This window comes from Panthera uncia, chromosome D1 (assembly GCF_023721935.1).
Source record: "Panthera uncia isolate 11264 chromosome D1, Puncia_PCG_1.0, whole genome shotgun sequence".
NCBI lineage: Eukaryota > Metazoa > Chordata > Mammalia > Carnivora > Felidae > Panthera > Panthera uncia.
In genome coordinates this window covers 13,263,445-13,282,952 of record NC_064808.1, presented here as the reverse complement: position 1 = coordinate 13,282,952, position 19,508 = coordinate 13,263,445, and the positions used below count along the sequence as shown (strand labels likewise).

The 19,508-nt window shown below is 37.1% G+C and overlaps 1 protein-coding gene and 1 pseudogene across 1 annotated transcript; both read right to left on the bottom strand.

Annotated features, from left to right (window-relative positions):
• Positions 1–3,457: 3,457 nt before the first annotated feature.
• LOC125911466 (olfactory receptor 5W2-like) lies at positions 3,458–4,393 on the bottom strand. Its single transcript, XM_049615339.1, has one exon. It carries the CDS (start codon positions 4,388–4,390, stop codon positions 3,458–3,460), a length of 933 nt encoding a protein of 310 aa, XP_049471296.1. The 5' UTR covers positions 4,391–4,393.
• Positions 4,394–15,024: 10,631 nt separating this feature from the next.
• Positions 15,025–15,955, bottom strand: LOC125933763 (olfactory receptor-like protein OLF2; annotated as a pseudogene).
• Between the last annotated feature and the right edge of the window lie 3,553 nt (positions 15,956–19,508).

The following is a 19,508-nucleotide window of genomic DNA, read 5'->3' as shown; positions in this document are numbered from 1 at the left end:
GGAGGTTTTAGAATACTGATTTAACCTCTTTAATAGCAGTTGGTCTGTTCAGATTTTCTATTTCTTCATGATTCAGTCTCAGTCAGTTGTACGTTCTAGAAACTTATTTACCTTTTCTAGGGTGTCCAAATCATTGGCATATAAATGTTCATAGTAGTCTCTTATTGTTCTTTGTAATTGTTTGCTATCAAATGAAATGTATCTTCTCTCAGTTATAATATTATTTATTTGAGTCTTCTCAAATTCCTTCCAGGAAGATACTGGTGACTTGGGGTTGGCAGGAGGGAGAGAGTTGGGGACATGTCCACAGGCTCCTTGGTGTCCAGGGAGGATCCCAGTCAGCCCCTAGAAGCATGCAAAATCAGAAGCCGGACCCTCAGTCTGTTAAATTGTACAAATAAATCTCATTCAGGAAAAGACTGACGAATGGTCTTTTCTATTATCTCTGCTCTGAGCCCTGGTGTGATAGCTGCATCTCCTATTTTATTTCTATAGTCTTATGACTCTTGTGATATAAGACTCATTGACCTTTGGAGCCAGAGGACTTGGAGGCCTATCCCTCTAGTGGGACTATTAAATGGTGGGACATTAGATGTGGGGGGGGGGGATATAAACCTTCCATACCTCATGGAGAAGCTGGTAGCCAGGAGTTTCTTCCCAATTGTAAATTTTATGGCAAAGTTTTGTCTTAGCTTTTTCTCTGATTCAGTGTGGTTTTCTCATTTGCTCAATGTATAACAGTTGCTCAGATAGTTTCTTGATTTCTTTCAGAGGGAATTGTAGCATCTGTAGCTGTTAATTTGGGGAGGAGGGAAATTTAAGACCTCTTATATTATCATCTTTAAAGACTTCCCCTTTACTCAAAAAAAGCTACATTTGGACAATAATATTTTCTTTAAAAACTTTTTAAGTTTATTTATTTATTTCAAGAGAGACAGAGAGAGTGAGTGGGGGAGGGACAGAGAGAGAGGGAGAGAGAATCCCAAGCAGTTTTTTCCCTGTCAACATGCAGCTCAATGAGGGGCTTGAATTAACGAACCACAAGATCATGACCTTCCCCAAAAGCAAGAGTCAGACACTTAACTCACTGAGCCACCCAGATGCCTCCAGACAATAATATTTTCCATCAGTTATTGGGTATATGTGAGAAGGATGTGATAGAGGTTACAGAGGAAAGGAATGATGAAGGTTGAAGTAAGCTAGAGTACATAAAGTATTTTGATGTGATACTCCTTTTTCATGTAAAATAAATAAGATAGAAGAGTCATTGTAGGCCATCTACCGACAAATCTAAAAATGTTCCCCATGATGTGTTATTAAACCCCTCATATTCAAGGAAAAGAAGTCCATGTTTAATTAAATTAGTCAATTCTATATTTGGAATCCCATTCATAGGACTCAAAATTTCCTTCTCTTTAAATTTTTCTTCCCTCTAGGTCAAACCAGATCTGATAAAACTGCTATATGTAGGTCAAATCCGTCTTTGGATGTTGTAATGTATAGCTGTTGAAAGGGAGAGAGACTAGTTACCTAGAAGACATATGTACATTCTCTGAATTACCAGCAATCTACTTATACCCCATTCATTTTTGGACAATGTATTTCAGACAGTGTTTTCTACCATGCTGCTGCTTATCAGTAACAATATTGACATAGTGTGTGTTAATTGAGAAAATATCATTCAGGTAGAAACACTTAACTCCTTTTATTAAAAACAGAAAATGTTCCATGCATTTTTTTCCACTGTGATACTGTGTGACAGATAAGGGGTCCCACAAATGCCCCTATGAAAACAAGAAAATCTTAGGTTTACATCTTTTCTGAAATGGTTTCACACAAAGGCATTTCTAAATAGCAAATGGAAAATCTAAGGCATTCAGTGACTTTTAATTTCTATGATTGCAATTGGTAAGAGTATCCTTGAATCTTTAAAATTTTTTTTTAATTTTTTTTTTAATTTCTTAAATTTTTTTTTTAGAAAGAGAGAGAGTGCTAGTGGGGGGAAAGCGGAGAGGGAGAGAGGGAGAGAATCTTAAGCAAGCTCCACATTCAGTGGAACCCAATGCAGGCTCTTGGAATCATGACATGAGCCAAAGTCAAGAATCAGACGCTCAACCAACTGAGCCACACAGACACCCCTGTCCTTGAGTCTTAAACAGTCTCTCAAATATATGCCATACCCATGTTGTCTCAACAAGCTAACTCACTGCTTTAGCCATCAGAAAGTTGAGCACAGACAGATGAAATTGATAGATACCAAGCATATACATGGGAAAATACTCTTTGTTTCTAATGTAATTAGTATGTAGCTCTTTATAGATCCATTACCTTAGTATCCACAACCATTTTATACACTTTTTGGAGAGTTACAAAATATATATATTCAAATCACTTATCATACCCTCAGTTAATTGTGTTACCAATGTCTAATAAGCTCTTAAAAATGTTATCTAATATTTCATTGGGTATATGTTTGTTTTGCCATTTCTTGTCTCCGGCACCACGAAGGCACTTTGGATAACAGGGATGGAATGCTCAATCCTTGAACAAAGAACACTTACCATCTTATTTTGGAGGCAATAAGCCAAGCAATATTAAAAAAAAAAAAATGCTTAAAGGAGATCATTGTCTATGAATTATAAAAAGGGACATTTAACCAGAGCAGAGAAGGAGGAAGATAGGAAGGAAATCTTCCTTTGGAAGTTATGGAAGACTTGTGGATAATTTCAGTACAATGATGTAATTTACCAAGGAACTTTACACTTCTCTTTATAACCTTTGCATGTTGGACTATTTAAATCCCAAAATGGTATAGAACCTCAGGACCTCTGTAATGTTAGACCCTTTGCCTGGAATCTTTTATTTTCCCCAGCTTGATTTTTTTTAATTAGATCTGAGACTAAACATCATCATAGAAGGAAACCTTTCTTCTACACACTAGCTTTTGACATTTTTTTTCTAGATTTGTAACTGTCAACTCTTTTACTTCATGAATGTTTTAAGACTTATTTGGGTGCTCAGTTAATTAATGTTTGTTCATTCCTCTAGATTATAGGATTCATTAGTTTGGAACCTACTGTATTTATCATGAAATTCAAAATATTAACATGTATGAAAAGTACTTAGTGAACACTCAATAATAAATCCAAGTATACTTGTAATTAAGCTTACATGAAAAGCAAACAAATAAATATATGGAAAATTAGAAGAGTCAGAATGTTTTGCACAAATGAGTTTCTTAAATAAATTGAAGACCACAGTGACACATGACAGGTTTGAGGAAATACAGTGTCTTGTTATGGTTGAGTTTTAATGCAGATACTCATTTCTTTAAGTATTTGAGAAAATACCATAATAATAAATACCATAATAATAAATAAATCATATCATATAATTTTATGAAAACAACAATCACGATATGTGTGTGGGTGTATGCACATATACAGACTATAAATACTTAAGACTGTAATTTGTTTTTCAATTTTTCTAAGGCCCTTTTTACGTCCTTGTTCCGTAGGCTATAAATCAGTGGGTTTAACATGGGAATCACAAGGGTGTAAAACAAGGAAGTCATTTTGTCTTGATCAAGAGAGTAGGAAGAAATCGGCCGGAAATACATGAAGATCATGGTCCCCTGGAAAATTGCAACAGTAGTTATGTGGGAGGTGCAGGTGGAGAAAGCTTTGAACCTCCCCTCAGCAGAGTGGATCTTCAGGACAGATAGGATTATATAACAATAAGAGACAAGGACTCCTGAAATGGTGCTCAGTTCAATGAAGCCAAAAATGGTGAATATTGCTAATTCGTTGAGTTGTGTGTCTGCGCAAGAGAGCAATAGGAGAGGGGGTACATCACAGAAGAAGTGATTAATCTCCTTTGATCCACAGAAACATAACCGGAATGTTAGTGTCGTGTGTATCAAAGCATCTGCCGTTGCCAGCAGGTAAACCCCGGCCATGAGCAGGAAGCACACTCTGCTGGACATGTTGACCGTGTAGAGCAAGGGGTTGCTAATGGCCTTGTACCGATCAAAGGCCATCACCGCCAGCAGTAGGCACTCGGAATCTACAAACATACAGAAGATCAAGAATTGCAGAGCACAGCCAACGAAAGGGATTGATGGGTTTTTGGCTAAAAGGTCTACCAACATTTTGGGCCCAATTGCTGTGGAATAACAGAGGTCACAGAAAGAGAGGTGGCTAAGGAAAAAGTACATTGGTGTGTTCAGCTGAGAATTCATTCTAATTAGAATAATCATTCCGAGGTTTGCCAGGAGATTAGTGAGATAAATAAGCAGGATGGTGGTGAATAGAGTCACTTTGATCTCAGAGTTGTCGGTAATTCCCAAGAGAAAGAATTCAGTCAAGGAGGAGCAGTTTTCTTTGTCCATTCTTCTTTGTGCTTGTTCTAAACTGCTTTCCAAAATGACCAAGCAAATTATAGATCAGGCTTTGGCTTTTCTGGGTACCCAAAACACCATAAGACAAAACGTGATTTTATGTTGTCTTCTTTATCCTCAGAAAAGAGTCCGGTGAGTGTCCCTATTAAAGAAGCCTTGCTGTGTTATAAAAAACTAAAAATTTGGGGGATAGAAAGGTGATAAACTTGAATTCTAAATACATGTCATTCTTGAGATATGTTACTTGCCTTGGCTTCTGTTGTCCAATGTCAAGTAGCAGATCCAAATGAACTGTGAGTTCTCTCTAGAGCCAAAATCATATAAGAGGAACTACAAAGTTTTTAGAAAGTGTCAGAAGATACTGGATAATATGAGTTGGACGAAAAGAAACAAAAGTATAAGTTGCTTTCTTGAGGAAAGGTAATTGATTTTATCACTCACCGTGATAGCGCATATAACAAATGAAAATTAGTATGGGTTAGATTTTGGTGTATGCTGACTTTAGTGTTTACTGAAATATGAACATGTTTTATACAACTATTCTATCACTCTTCCTCACTGGTTTGACACAGCGCTGAGAATCCATTTGTATGATTGACTTTTGCTGTAGGACAAATACCTTGAAAGACAAAAAAAGGTGATAAAATGAAGTGGAAACAACAGACTATCATATGCAAATTTGCAGATCTTTGAATTTTCAGTTGTCTTTTCCATTAAAATAAAAAAGGCGAAGAAAAATAAATGTTTCTGAGAGACACAGTCTTCAGTCTTGAATTTATATACACACATGTATGTGTGTATCTGTTGAGAACTTAAATGGTAATGTGAGTGGTGGTCTCGTTTTTATTTTTCTAGACTTAAATGCTGTGGCATGTGGTCTATATGGGCTTGGATTTGTATATATTAGTGTTCATAATGTGTTATCTCTATTATTTTTGATAAAAATAGAGCAAATGTGCCACTTAAATGTACAGTATCACTTACACAGAGATAGAAAGTGATGGTATACTTATTGACCTAGAGGAAAATATAAATAGGGAAAAGCTTTACCACCCTTATACAAATGACAAATGAGGCCAAATCCACATAAGTCTAATAAAGAAATATCATTATTTAGATGTTAGTTTGCAGAATTTATTTAACTGACTTAAGCAGATATAAAATGATTCATTTATAAATTCCTTAATACTTGATTCCTAATTTTTCCAAAAAAAAAAGTAAGGTGTTTTCCAGTCTGTATATATTTTTTAAAAATTTGGTTATTGGGGCGCCTGGGTGGCTCAGTCGGTTAAGCATCCGACTTCAGCTCAGGTCACGATCTCGTGGTCTGTGAGTTCGAGCCCCGCATCGGGCTCTGGGCTGATGGCTCAGAGCCTGGAGCCTGCTTCTGATTCTGTGTCTCCCTCTCTCTCTGCCCCTCCCCTGTTCATGCTCTGTGTCTCTCTGTCTCAAAAATAAATAAACGTTAAAAAAAAAAATTAAAAATTTGGTTATTTAGAGACCTACCTGAAATGAGCATCTTTCTGTTCTTATTTCTGATACATGAACAATAAATAGATGGCATTTTATTTCTACCTTGTGACTGTTGGGGCTTTAATCTCTAAAGACTCTGCCTTTGCTCTTCTGGGTTATGTGAGTGTGACTAATTAGACTTCTGCTTCTGTATTTCCTCCCCCCCCCCCCCCCCCCCCCCTCCCTGCCAATGAATGCTGCATCAAAGGCTGAACTTTCAATTCTTCACTCCTTAACAAATTGATCAATGCCAGAAGTTTATCAGAATTTATTCTAAGTCTATGCTTATGGTTACTATGAATCTACACCCTCCTTCAGTGAAAGTGATGTCTAATTAAATTCAAATAGATTTTCTACTTAATATTATTTTCAGTTCCTTTTCATTGTTCGCTCTGTTTCTTCCATTTCTGAAACATCCCTTTTACCTTCCATTTAGAAACATGATAATCTTGTATATTGTTTTTTTCATTAGTCATTGTTTGGTTCCTTTTTCATAGGAACACGCCAACAACTCCCATTGCAGTGATTTTTTGACTGTGTACAGGTGGAAAATCTTTCCCTTCTAGGTTCTTTCAGTGGTCTAATAATTAAATTGACATAAGACAGGTTAGCAGAAGAAAAATACACTTAACTTCCTGCATATGGAAGCCCCATAAAAAATATGACACTCAAAGAAGTGACCAAATCAAGCAGCTTTTATACCTTTTAGACAAGGAAGTGGTAAATTTGTGAAGAATTGACAAGACAAAGAGGTTTGACCTTGGGGTAGTAAATTAGTGTGGAATTAAAAAGTTTTGTTTTTTTTTTTTTGTATAGCCTTTATGGCCCTAAATTCCCTCTCTCTGATGATAAGGATGCTACTTTATCTCCTTTTACAGGGAGTGTACTTTTCCCATGGTGGATTAACTTCGTGCTTTCAGAGCCGGATTCTTCCCTATTTCAACTGTATAACATCTACTATACCTAGTACATTCTTCATCAAGTTATGTTCTTTATTTATACATACGTCTTTTCACTTTCCTAAAACCTTTAGCATAGGATATGCATGAGTAATGAGCCAGTAAATGTGGGGTATTGAATATTTTCCTGTTGTTAGGCTGGTGGACGTTCAACAAAGAGGAGTAATAAACAACCTTTATATGTACATAACTCACCTGTACAAGGATGATTTTTTATTTAAAAAATGTGTTGGGATAATGCTTTTGAAACAAAGCCAACTTCTGTTTATTGAAAAACAAGTTTTGTGTGCCATTATTCATGGCAGTACTTTGAGAATTGAGAGAAACGGAGATGAGAAATTTGTGCCTACCCAAATCCCACTGGTACAGATACAAATGAAATGCTCCACCTTCCTGTATCTTGGTCAACCATGTTGGTCCCTGAATGTTCTTTGGACTTCTTCGCTGGGACAGGGAGTTAAAACCTGTGTTCCCATTATTCTGCCCTATAAAACATCTCAACTCTCTCTTCTAGAAATGTACTTTTTTTAGCACTCAATTTGTAATGGAAAAGGTATGGAGATCTTACCAAATTATTTGTGGTTTTCATATATTATTTAGCTTATCCATATATATCATCGTATATTTCTAGCATTATCTTGTGTTTCCTGAGCTGTCTTTAACAACCTCATTATACTTATACTGAAAGTGGGATCCAGAAATAATCAGTAACGTTCTGGAATTTCATAAACATTATATTTTTAAGACTCAAAGAACTTGCCCTTAATAGTTTTTCGACTACAGGGTAATGAGCTTCAAGGCATTATGCTAAGTGAGATGAGCCAGACAGAAAAAGACAGACACTGTATGGTATGATTTATGAGTCTAATCTAAAAAAGCCAAACTCACAGAGACTTGTAGAGTGTAGAATGATATTTACCAGGGGCAATGGGGGTGTGGGAATTGGGAGATGTTGGTCAAAGAGTACAGACTTGAAGTTATAAGATGAACACATTCTGAAGATCTAATGAACAACATTGTGATTATAGTTACAATATTGTATTAGATACTTCGAAGTTGCTATGAGAGTAGATTTTAAATGTTCTCACTACAAAAAAAATAATTACATGATGGGATGCAGGTGTTATTAACGCTATGGTGGTAATAACTCCAATATATAAATGTGTCAAATAAACACTGCATTTCACAAATCTAAGGAGCCAAGAAAATAAATAAAATGATTCTCCTGAGGTTGTGCAAACAGGCAATCTTGGGGAACACTCTGTATTGGCCCTGTCCTGAGTGACATTTTATAATAGATGAATTATTGCAGGATGCTGGTCAGTACAGATGCTTATCTGTTGTTAAAGTCTACTTTTGGTTATAACTTAAATAATGTATTCTTGCTCTATATTTTGCCTTATTGCAGTTAATTTATTTCTTTAAAAAAATCCAGTGAATGCCAAATCTTTGTGTTCAATTAATAATTGGTGTTACCAGAGAACTCTTTTTTTTTTTTTTTTTTTTTTTTTTTTCAAACTCATTTTCTCATCAGATGCTTCTCTGTCTCCAGGGAAAACAAATTTCTTCAGGTTGCACTCAGTGTAGTTAGAACCTAAATTTACCTTCTTCAACTTGACTGCCCCTGTGGACCAGTTAGTCTAACTTCCTTCCAAAGTTTTCCATTAAAATCTGAGCCTTAGTGATTATATGATTATTACAAATTGGATGATTACCATCCTAAAGGGATTTGTTTTTAATTGAAGTTGCCTTTCTCACATTACGAAAAATTGGCAGTTGGAATTTAAGACATGAGACACAAGCAAGTGGGAAAAAAAAATCTGTGTCTACATGACTTCCCTGATGCCACTGAGCTTCTATATGTAATCCTATAAAGGCAGCTGTCTACTTAAAAAGTCCTGTCTTTAGAAAGTAGTTGTATGGCCCTGGGGGCCTGGGAGGCTCAGTTGGTTAAGTGTGAGACTTCAGCTCACGTCATGATCTCACGGTTCCTGGTCTTGAGCCCTGTTTTGGGCTCTGCAATGACAATATGGAGCCTGCTTGGGATTCTCATTCATTCTCTCTCTCTCTCTCTCTCTCTCTCTCTCTCTCAAAATAAGTAAATAAATGTAAATGAGATGATAAGATAAGATAAGATAAGATAAGATAAAAAAGAAAATAGTTGAATGGCCCTGAGTCATGGGTCACTATGAAAAAGTTTTATGCATGATAATGGCAGCAGGGAAAACCAGGTTCACTAAGTCCCTTTGTTGCTTTAAACAGGATTCGGAGTGCTTATGGATTGAATAAGACATCTTTGCTTTTTTTCAACAACAAAAGATATAATTATTTACTGAAATATCTTCTGAGAGTTTTTCCATTCATTTTTAAAAATAGACCAGATTTATTGTGTATAAAGCATTCTAGGGATAAAACTTTAAAACATTCTGCAATTTCTTACAATCTAAAGGTGAATAGGCCTTGCTTTTGGAAAGTCTTTTTTTTTTTTTTTTTGTAAATTTTTTTAATGTTTATTTATTTTTGAGAGAGAGAAAATAGGAGAGGAGCAGAGAGAAGGAGACACAGAATTGGAAGCAGGCTCCAGGCTCTGACCTGAGCTGTCAGTGCAGAGTCCTACGCAGGGCTTGAACTCACAGAGTGTGAGATCATGACCTGAGCTGAAGTCAGATGCTTAACAGACGGAGCCACCCAGGCACCCCTGGAAAGTCTTTTTGATGTGGAATATACATATGGAGAATGCTTAAATAATAAACATACTGTTAGATGAATTAAAACAACAACAACAACAACAAACACCTGTACAACCAGGACCCAGACCAAGAATGGGAACAAAACCAGAATCAACAAAGACTTCTACATGCTCCCTCCTAAGTTTTTATTCACTTAGCCCAAGGAGTAAATATTTTCTTGACTTTTATCACGATATATCAGGTTAGTATATTTTTGAATCACACTTATGCCGATGCTTACAATATGTGTTGCTTCATTGAACAACATACTTGGGCAATCCATTCATGATGTTTCCTCAGTTGCGGTACGTTTATTCCCATTATTGAATAGTATTCTTTGTACAAAAATACCATTATTTATCTACTTTAATGTTGATAGGCAATTGAGTTGTTTTCTTTTTACCAATACACAAAATGTCTTTTCAACATTTTTATACTCCCTTTGGGACTTATGTAAGACCAGGCATATACGACCAGGATTTGGAAATGTGTGCACACACATCTGTATAAAATTTAGACTTAATAAATATCATCATATGGTTTTCTAAAGAAGCATGCCAATCCATATTTCCACTATCACACTTTCAGTGTGTGAGTCGTCTGGCTGTTCCACATCCTCATCAACACTTAATGTTGTCTGTCATTTTAATATTAGCCATTAGGTAGAATATGTGGTTTCCTGATGACTAATAAAGTTGGGTATCTGCTATTATTAAGTGTCTCTTAAAGTCAAAATGCCAGAACAGAAGGAAAGTTAAATGAGTCCAGCTTAATGGTACTGGGGTTTCTGTAACTCATGCTATCTGTCCTTATTACCACCCTTATTTTGGGTCAAATTGACCTAGTGATGTAATGTAGTCCTTTGGTATGAATATATTGCCACCCATCTGTTATTCTTTTTTTTAATCTTCCCACAGATAGAAGTAGGCTTGTGCATTATTCATTGATAGAATCAAATCAATATAGATGGAGAATGTGGCACCTGGAACACACAATAAAGATTATCCAGTTGAAACTCCTCTTTTGACAGGGTGGTACTGAGATCTGATGAGGAAACGTGATTTGTCAAAGGTCACAATTATAGTGAGTTGGGAATAGAGTCAGACCCAACGTTGTTGCTGCTTCTCCGGTTCATAGCCTTTTTCTAGGGAGGATATCAAACTAGGTTATATTCGCTGCCTCTAAAGGCACTTAGCAAAGTAGTGAGAAGCAGTACAGCATTTAGCAAATTTTGCTAAGCTTTTCACAATATAGAAATAATTGCTTGTGTAATTACACATACACATTAATCTGCTTATGTTTAAAGATGCCAGTGCCTGTGCAGAAATAAGGAACTGAGATGAAGGAAGGGACATGTGTTATTGGCTCATCACATGCAGACATTGATAATGTCTTACTGGGACAGTTACATTTCCTGCCAACAGGTGGCGGGTATGCTCTGAGAAGTATGTGGGTTACAGATATAGATGGTAAAGGGAATGGTAAGGATTGGATTAAAGAAGTTAACATAAAATATTTTGATGCTAACTTTCTCTGATTTTCTGTGGACAATCAAGACAGAAATCTTGGGCAGCCCCTTAGCCCTCGTTCACTCTTGAATTCCCCAGTTTCCGTGAAGCAGTTACACGTCTCCCACTCTCACAGATTTAGGCACAGGGATTTTGCAAATTTTATAGATCAGTTGATTCTATTTTTAGACACTTGTTCATTGAGTTTACAGTGCCTCATTTAATAGACTTAACGTTTGCTTCTTTTTTTAATGTTTATTTTATTTTTGAGAAAGACAGAGAGTATACACAGGGAAGTGGTAGAGAGAGAGGGACACAGAGGATCTGAACGGGGCTCTGCACCGACAGCAGAGAACCCGATGAGGGGCTCAAACTCACAAACTGTGAGATAATGACCTGAGCCGAAGTCAGATTGTTAACCGACTGAGCCACTCAGGTGCCCTACATCTCCTTCTTTTTAGTTCACACATCAGACTTAGATTGTCTTATAGGAGCCAATATGTAGATCAAATCCGAGCTTAAATACATTACAGTTGTCCTATGAAGGGGCAATGTGTTGGTAGATGGCATCTTTGTGCTCCTAAGATTGACACCCATCTGTGTCTGGGCTTTGTTCTGATTAAATTACACTCCTAACATGCTGTACTTCATGAAAGAACCTAACTGATAGGTAAAATGTCTGAATAGCATTGCCTAATTGAGGAGAGATTTTGACTAAAGGAAGCATCCCCCCCTTGTTTTATTTCGTTATGTATTTTTCTACCTCTATACCTTCCTGTACCATGTCTCAGAATGTCAGAAAGAATATCACCCTGGACAAAAGAGGAGCCTCATTGTCCTACTTGGTTTTTACTGGAAATCTGAAGTGTTTTCACCAAAGCCTTCTACAATGGCACCTAGGTAGTCCTAGCCATTGAGTGACTTTTAGTTTATGTAATTGTAGCAGACATTTGTCCCTTACAAGGAGGACATATGTTATTTACATTACAAGGCATGCGTAGATGCGGTGGGGTGCAGGTGCTTGCAAGAATGGAAGCCGGAAAAGAAGCAGCTTTTTCTCTCACGGGGTCCCTTCCAATTCCCTGTCTCAATGGGATCATGCACAAACTGGAGCAGAACCAAATTAAGTTGTCAAATACCTTGTGAACGCCCAGATTAGAGTTCTTTGGTTTATTTTCCCAAGTAACTTATATGCCTTTAAGCTTCCCTTACGTTTAGCATCCACAACTACTTTACATGCTTACGTATGTGATACAAAAACGTACTTAAGGCACATACTTGACCTCAGCGATTTTTTCTTTTACTTCCCATGAATAAACATTCAATAACAATTAACTTTTTGGATCTTTTTTCATTTTTTCTTTACCCAGATGCTATAGCGGGGCTTGAGCAAAGAGATGAAAATACCCAGTCCTTAAACTCTGAGTTTTCATTACCCCACCTTGAAGGTAACGATTTAGGAAACAGAGTAGATTCAACAAAGTTCCCAGGCTCAGGGTGGTGTGGGACCCAAGCTTAGCTAGTGCTAGAGGGAAGGAAAGCCCCTGGAGGAAGTGACTGAGTGGTGAATGGTAGCACTACAGCCCAGCCTTACTGGTTTTCTTTAAATTCCACAGAAATGACGTGGTCCTGTCCCCCTGGGGACCCTCTAGTTGCTGATCTATCAGCATAGAATGCTTTCTCTACCTAGTGCATCTCTCAGCGAATTCCTACTTATCTTTTAGATCCCAGACTAATTGTCTGAATTTGCGAGAATTACTTTTCAACTTCTGTTTCGCTTTGGGAAGCAAATTAATGCTCAGAGACTGGTTTGTCTTTGCCAGCAATGTATTTAACGCAGGTTCACAGTGGGAGTTTCACTAAGCAATGGCATACACAATAATGTCTCCAAATAAGCCAATAAAGGATAATATACTCCAGTGAATGATAGATTAGTCACACTAGTGCTCCAGGCAGGGAGAGATGAAAGGAATGGAGTTCAAATTTAGTCGAAGTGCACCTTTAGGGGAGCTGGTGCTCAGGAGAGACGGTTCAGCCAATCCTGAGCTGACGTCCGGTTGCCAGTGCAAAAGTAACAGTCCCCTGTTGCTAGAGCACGTTGCTAGGGAATGACAGAATCACTCATCATGAGCATCATGGGCAGGATGATCTTCTGCACAGGCTGCTGCTACCTGGCTATTGGCTTTTGCCACCGCCAGTGGAAGAGTCACTGTTACCAGGCAGGAGCTTATTGACCCGAGGTCATTGGAGAGATATTATTTTAATTAAATTTAATTTTTTTAAAAATTTACTATTGAGTATAGCTGATGTGCAATGTTATATCAGGCTCAGGTGTGCAGCATAGTCATGTGACTACTCTGTGCATTACTCAGTGCTCGCACTAAGTGTAGTCATCATCTGTTGCCGATACTGTTACTACAATATGAATGGCTATATCACCTACGCTGTATTTTTTCCTCCCTGTGACTTATTTATAACTGCAAGTGTGTACCTCTTAATCCCCTTCACCAATTTTGCACACCTCCCCCGCCCCCACTTCCCCTCTGGCAAACAACAAAACTCTGCATTTATGAGTTTCTTGTCTGCCTTTTGATTGTCTGTTTATTCACTTGTTTTTTGAGATTCCATATATACATGAAATCATATGGTATTTGTCTTTCCCTGTCTGAGTGACCTCACTTAGCATAACGGCCTCTATGTCTGTCCATGTTACTGCAGGTGGCAAGATCTTATTCTAGTTTACAGCTGAATAATATTTCATTGTATATATACATCACACCTTCTTTATCTGTTCATTTATTAATGGACACTGGCTTGCTTTCATGCCTTGGTTATTGTAAATAATGCTGCAATACACATAGAGATATATATTGTAGCCTTGCTCAGACAGAACCCTCTTAGGTGGTCCTCACAAGAATCAATATTTAGAGTCTAAGTACTCCTTTGCCATAGTTGATTCTTCATGTGTGTTTATTCATAAGCTCCCAGTGGGGCCCTTCATCAGTTGAGCTACTGAGTTATTATCAGTAAAAACATATGAGATAACAAAATCCTGGAAAACCTATTTCATCCTTATATCCTTATATCCTTTTGATATCCTTATATCAAAACAACTTTACTCTCAAAAACAATTTTATTTTGTCATAAACAAGTGGATTTGAAGTCATCTCAAACAACAATTTCCTTCACTGTATTTGAAAAATGTACTTTGGTTTTATAGCGTTTAGCATTTCTTTCTTTCTTTTTTTTTACATTATGGGTAATTATAGTTTTATAAATAATCTGAGTGTTAATTAAAATTGTAACTTCCAGGGGCGCCTGGGTGGCTCGGTCGGTTGAGCGTCCGACTTCGGCTCAGGTCATGATCTCACGGTCCGTGGGTTCGAGCCCCGCGTCGGGCTCTGTGCTGACAGCTCAGAGCTTGGAGCCTGTTTCAGATTCTGTGTCTCCCTCTCTCTGTGACCCTCCCCCGTTCATGCTCTGTCTCTCTCTGTCTCAAAAATAAATAAACGTTAAAAAAAATTAAAAATAAAATAAAATAAAATAAAATTGTAACTTCCATTAGGCAATGAGATTTATTAGTAAATAAACTGCTGGATTCACCATGAAATTCAAAGCACATAAAGGTACTTAGAAAATACTCAATAGCATTTAGAAAATTAAATTCATACACAAATGAAAGACTGAAGACAAAAATTTGGCAAACTTGGAATCTGAAAATTTCACACAAATAAGGAGTACCAACATAAATTCAATGTATAAAATGAAGCCTGGAGTATTTAGGGAATGACACATTTTGGCATGGCTGGTACATGTTATAAATACTTATTGAATCACACGCTTATAGCCAAAACAATTCTGATTTCCATGATTTATAGTGTAAGATTGTGAGAAAAAAAATGCATACATATAAGTTTTCAATGAAACCACCGTCTATTTTTAATTTTTTGTCAGACCTTTGTTCACATCTTTGTTCCGGAGGCTGTAAATCATAGGATTTAACATGGGAATCACAAGGGTATAAAACAAGGAGGTCATTTTGTCTTGATCAGAGTAGGAAGAGTAGGAAGAACTTGGCCGGAAATACATAAAGAGCAGGGTCCCCTGGAAAGTTGCAACAGCAGTTAAGTGGGAGGCGCAGGTGGAGAAAGCTTTGAACCTCCCCTCAGCAGAGCGGATCTTTATCACTGCCAGGATGATCTAAAAGTAAGACTCAAAGAGCCCTGAAAGGGTAATCAGCTCAATGAAGCCAAAAATGGTGAATATCACTAATTCATTAACTTGTGTGTCTGAGCAAGATAGCAAAAGGAGAGGTGGGACATCACAGAAGAAGTCGTTGATCACATTTGACTCACAGAAACATAAGTGAAATATTAATATTGTATTTACAGAAGCATCCACAATTCCCATCATGTAAACCCCAGCCATGAGCAGAAAGCACACTCTGCTGGACGTGTTGGCCGTGTAGAGCAAGGGGTTGCTAATGACCTTGTAGGGATCAAAGGCCATCACTGCCAACCGTAGACACTCAGAATCTACAAAGGTGCAGAAGATCCAGAATTGCAGAGCACAGCCATAGAAGGGAATTGACTTGTTCTTTGCAGTGAGGCCTACCAGCATCTGGGGTCCTATTGCTGTAGAATAACAGAAGGAGAGGTGGCTGAGGAAGAAATACACTGGTGTGTGAAGCTGGGAATCCATTCTGATTAAAATGATCATCCCAAGGATTGCAACCAGAATGATGAGATAAGCAACTAGAAATATGATAAATAGGGTCACTTTAATTCCAGGGTTATTGCTAATTCCCAGGAGAAGGAATTCATTCACAGAAGAGCAATTTTTTTCCATCCATTCTTCTTTATTCTTCCAAAATGCTACAGAAATGATCAAGAAATGGTAGAACACAGTTTTACCTCTCAGTTTTAACACTCAGAAAAATAAACGCTCAAAAAAAAAGTTTTAACACTCAGAAAAATACCATCTGTAAATCACAAAGGATTTATTTCAACACATTATGTTCTTTACGGTCTTAATCTTGAGACAGTAGTCCCGACAAGTTTCATGGTTATGTTGCTGGCAGAAGTTAAAGTGTTTGGGTATAGAATTTAGAGAAAGTTTGATTGTAAATTTAGGTATCGTCCATAAGATATATGATTTATGTGCACTTTCGTTGCTTTATATCAGTAGTCAGTCATTACAGATCAAATATAATACACAAGTAACACCTCAATTAAAAACAAAGTTGGAATATGAATTCTTGTGCTTTAAAAATAAATATCTCATTGGGGTGCCTGGGTGGCTCAGTCGGTTAAGTGCCTGACTTTGGCTCAGGTCATGGTCTCAAAGTTTGTGAGTTTGAATCTCACATCGGGCTTTGTGTTGACAGCTCAGAGCCTGGATTCTGCTTTGGATTCTGTGTCTCCCTCTTTTTTCTGCCCTTCCCCTGATCACACTCTGTCTCTCAAAAATAAAAAAAATATAGATATATATATTTAAAAACATTTAAAAAAAACCAAATACCTAATTGACCATAAAATGATTACATTTATTGAATTCTCTAAGAATCATAATTTGTTTGGGATATCTAGGTGGCTAAGTGGGTTGAGCATAGGATTCTTGATTTTGGCTCAGGTCATAATCTCATGGTCTTGAGATTGAGCACAGAGTTGGGCTGTATAGGGAGAGAGTGGAGATTGCTTGGGTTTCTCTCTTTCACTCTCTCTCTCTGCCCCTCCCCCACTCACGAGCCTGTGCGCACTCTCTGTCTCTCAAAATAAATAATAAACATTTAGAAAAAAGAAACCATGATTTATTTAAGACTTGTTAAGTTTGAAACAATGAACGTATCTCTGATTTAAGAATAATGAACACTATGTTTGTGACTATTTCCACCCACATTGTTTTTAGTATTTACTGAGACATTAGATATATCTTAATAAACCTTTCTCTAGTTATATATTACTACTTTGCCACGTTTATATTACTTACATGCAAGAGTGGTCTCATGCCAAAAGACATTTATCTTGACCAGTAAAAAAAGAATGTTAAAAACAGGTGGATACAGCAGAATTTAACACATACATTTCCATCTCTGGATTTTAAAACTGACTTGTTTGTTAAAAATAAAGAGGAAAACAAGAGTAATAAACATACCTTTGATTTATAGGCTTCCGTGTGTGTGTGTGAGTGTGTATGCATGTACCGTCTTTCTGCTGATATATGAAAACTGAAATATGGATGATAACTGATTTTCTTTTAGATTTCAGTAAATATCATATGTGGTTCATATGGGTTCAATTTACACAAATTAGTATTTGTATAGTGATATCTCAACTATTACTGGTAAAAAAAAGTAGAAAAAAATCTTAAGTTTGCATATACCCTTTCACAGTGAGTAAAAAATCTCATATCTATCTATATAAATTTTGATTAGGATACAAATAAGTAAAACTGTTTATTTGCTACTCAAAATGAATGGATTCACCCTACTTAAATGAGAAATACCTCTTTTTTTTTGCCATTTGATTGCAGATTAACCAAAGGAAATGAGTAAAATAATCATTTACACTTTTAAAAATATTTGATTCCTCATTTTTCCAAATATAAACTTTTTTTTGTTGATTATTTAAATTTAGTGACTCAGAAACTACCTGTGATGGGCAAGCCTTTCTGTGCTGGCCCCTGATAGCTGAATGCTGCAGACAGATTGTATTTTATTTTTACTCAGTGTCATTTGGGATTTAAATATCTCAGGCCTCTGTGCTCATGCTTCTATATTATACAGAAGCATCCAATTAGATATCTAGTTCTGTATTTTCTCCCGTGAATGTTGCAACAATTTCCACAAAGGCTGAATTTAAATTCTTTGCTCTTGCACCAAATGGGTCATCGTTAGGAAGGTAAAATGATTTTTATAGTATGATTCGTTGTTACCTTGAGTCTATACCATCTTCCTCCAATCAGATCAGACTTCTAATGAAACTCAAATAGGCCTCCTACTTAATTACTTTGTTAGTTACTATCTATTCCATTAAATGTACTAAATTAATAAGTTTGAATTACTTTATGACTAAGGGTGTCTGGGTGTGTCAGTCAGTTAAGTGACTCCTGGTTTTGGCTGAGGTCATGATTACATGATTCATGGGTTCAAGCCCCATATTGGCCTCCATGCTGCTGGTGTGGAGCCTGCTTGGGATTCTCTCTCTTTCCCTTTCTCTGCTCCCTTCCCCTGCTGTTTGCACTCTCTCTTTCAAAATAAGTAAATATGTGAGGAACAAGTTTAGGAATTCCCTGGGCTTGCACCAATGCGTAAAAAAGGCACAAAGAATTACAAAGCCATAGGATGCTCACACCCAAGTTTAGGTAAACAAGATTAGGGGAATAAGGATAAAGAAGGGGAGCGAAGGCCCCAGAATAGAGTTGGGGGGGACAAAGGCTTCCAGAATAGTGAAGGGGGGCAAAGGCCCCCAATACAATGGTATATGAGGTAAGCAAGATTAGGTAGTCAGGGCGAAAGCATCCCCCAACTTAGTAGTATAGCAGAAAATTGCTTTCACAGGAGGGAAGGACCAAGTTAGGTAAACAGGTAAATAGGGCTATAGACTGCTGCTGTGCTGCATGTGAAGCTGCCCAGAGTGGAGCTGATTAGCAAAAGAAAAGGTGCCTTGTTGACCCTGAAGTTACTCACTCTATCTGTCTCATCCCCTAGGCTGGCTAAGATAAAGAGAGGTGCTGCCTCATGTCTGCTGTAAACAACCTTCTGCCAGGCTGTCAGTGCCAGGATTTTGTTTTGTATTAACCAAAACCCCTAACCCCGAATGTCTCCAAGACCCCCCTTTCCTTCATATCCATGAGTTAATGTTCACAGTTTCATTGTCTCTTTGTGCACATCCATCACCATGTTTATAAGCTTGCTGATCCTAATAAAAACAGGACAAGAACCTTTATTCGGGGATCTTGTCTTTTTCTGGACATTGGCCATCTCTTGCATTTTAATCCTGCATCTGCTTTCTTACTGGCCAAGAAAGAACTTTAGACTTAGAGTCTATGACATATATACACTTAAAAAGTATTTTATGACCATCACATCCACTATACATAGCCTACTTTTTCTTGTACTATCTTTATTTTATTCAGATATGTATCTTTGACTACCTTATAAGCTCTTTCATAATAACAACTGCAACGGGCTAATTTGTGTATATCTTGCAGCCCTAGCACCAGCACTTGTACAAACTGAAACTTTGTTCTTAAGTATTTTAAGCAGATAGGCTGGTGGGTGATAAATAGTTGGAATAAAGAAGCTCTTTTGGACTGTTTCAGCTAATATAGATCATAAGTACATGTGTGCATGAAAAAGGTTTAGGAAAAAACAAGGTTCTATTTGTTCCTTTTTTATTTT

Coding starts and splice junctions, on each gene's coding strand:
- LOC125911466 (XM_049615339.1), bottom strand. CDS start 4,390: ATGGACAAAGAAAACTGCTCCTCCTTGACTGAATTCTTTCTCTTGGGA.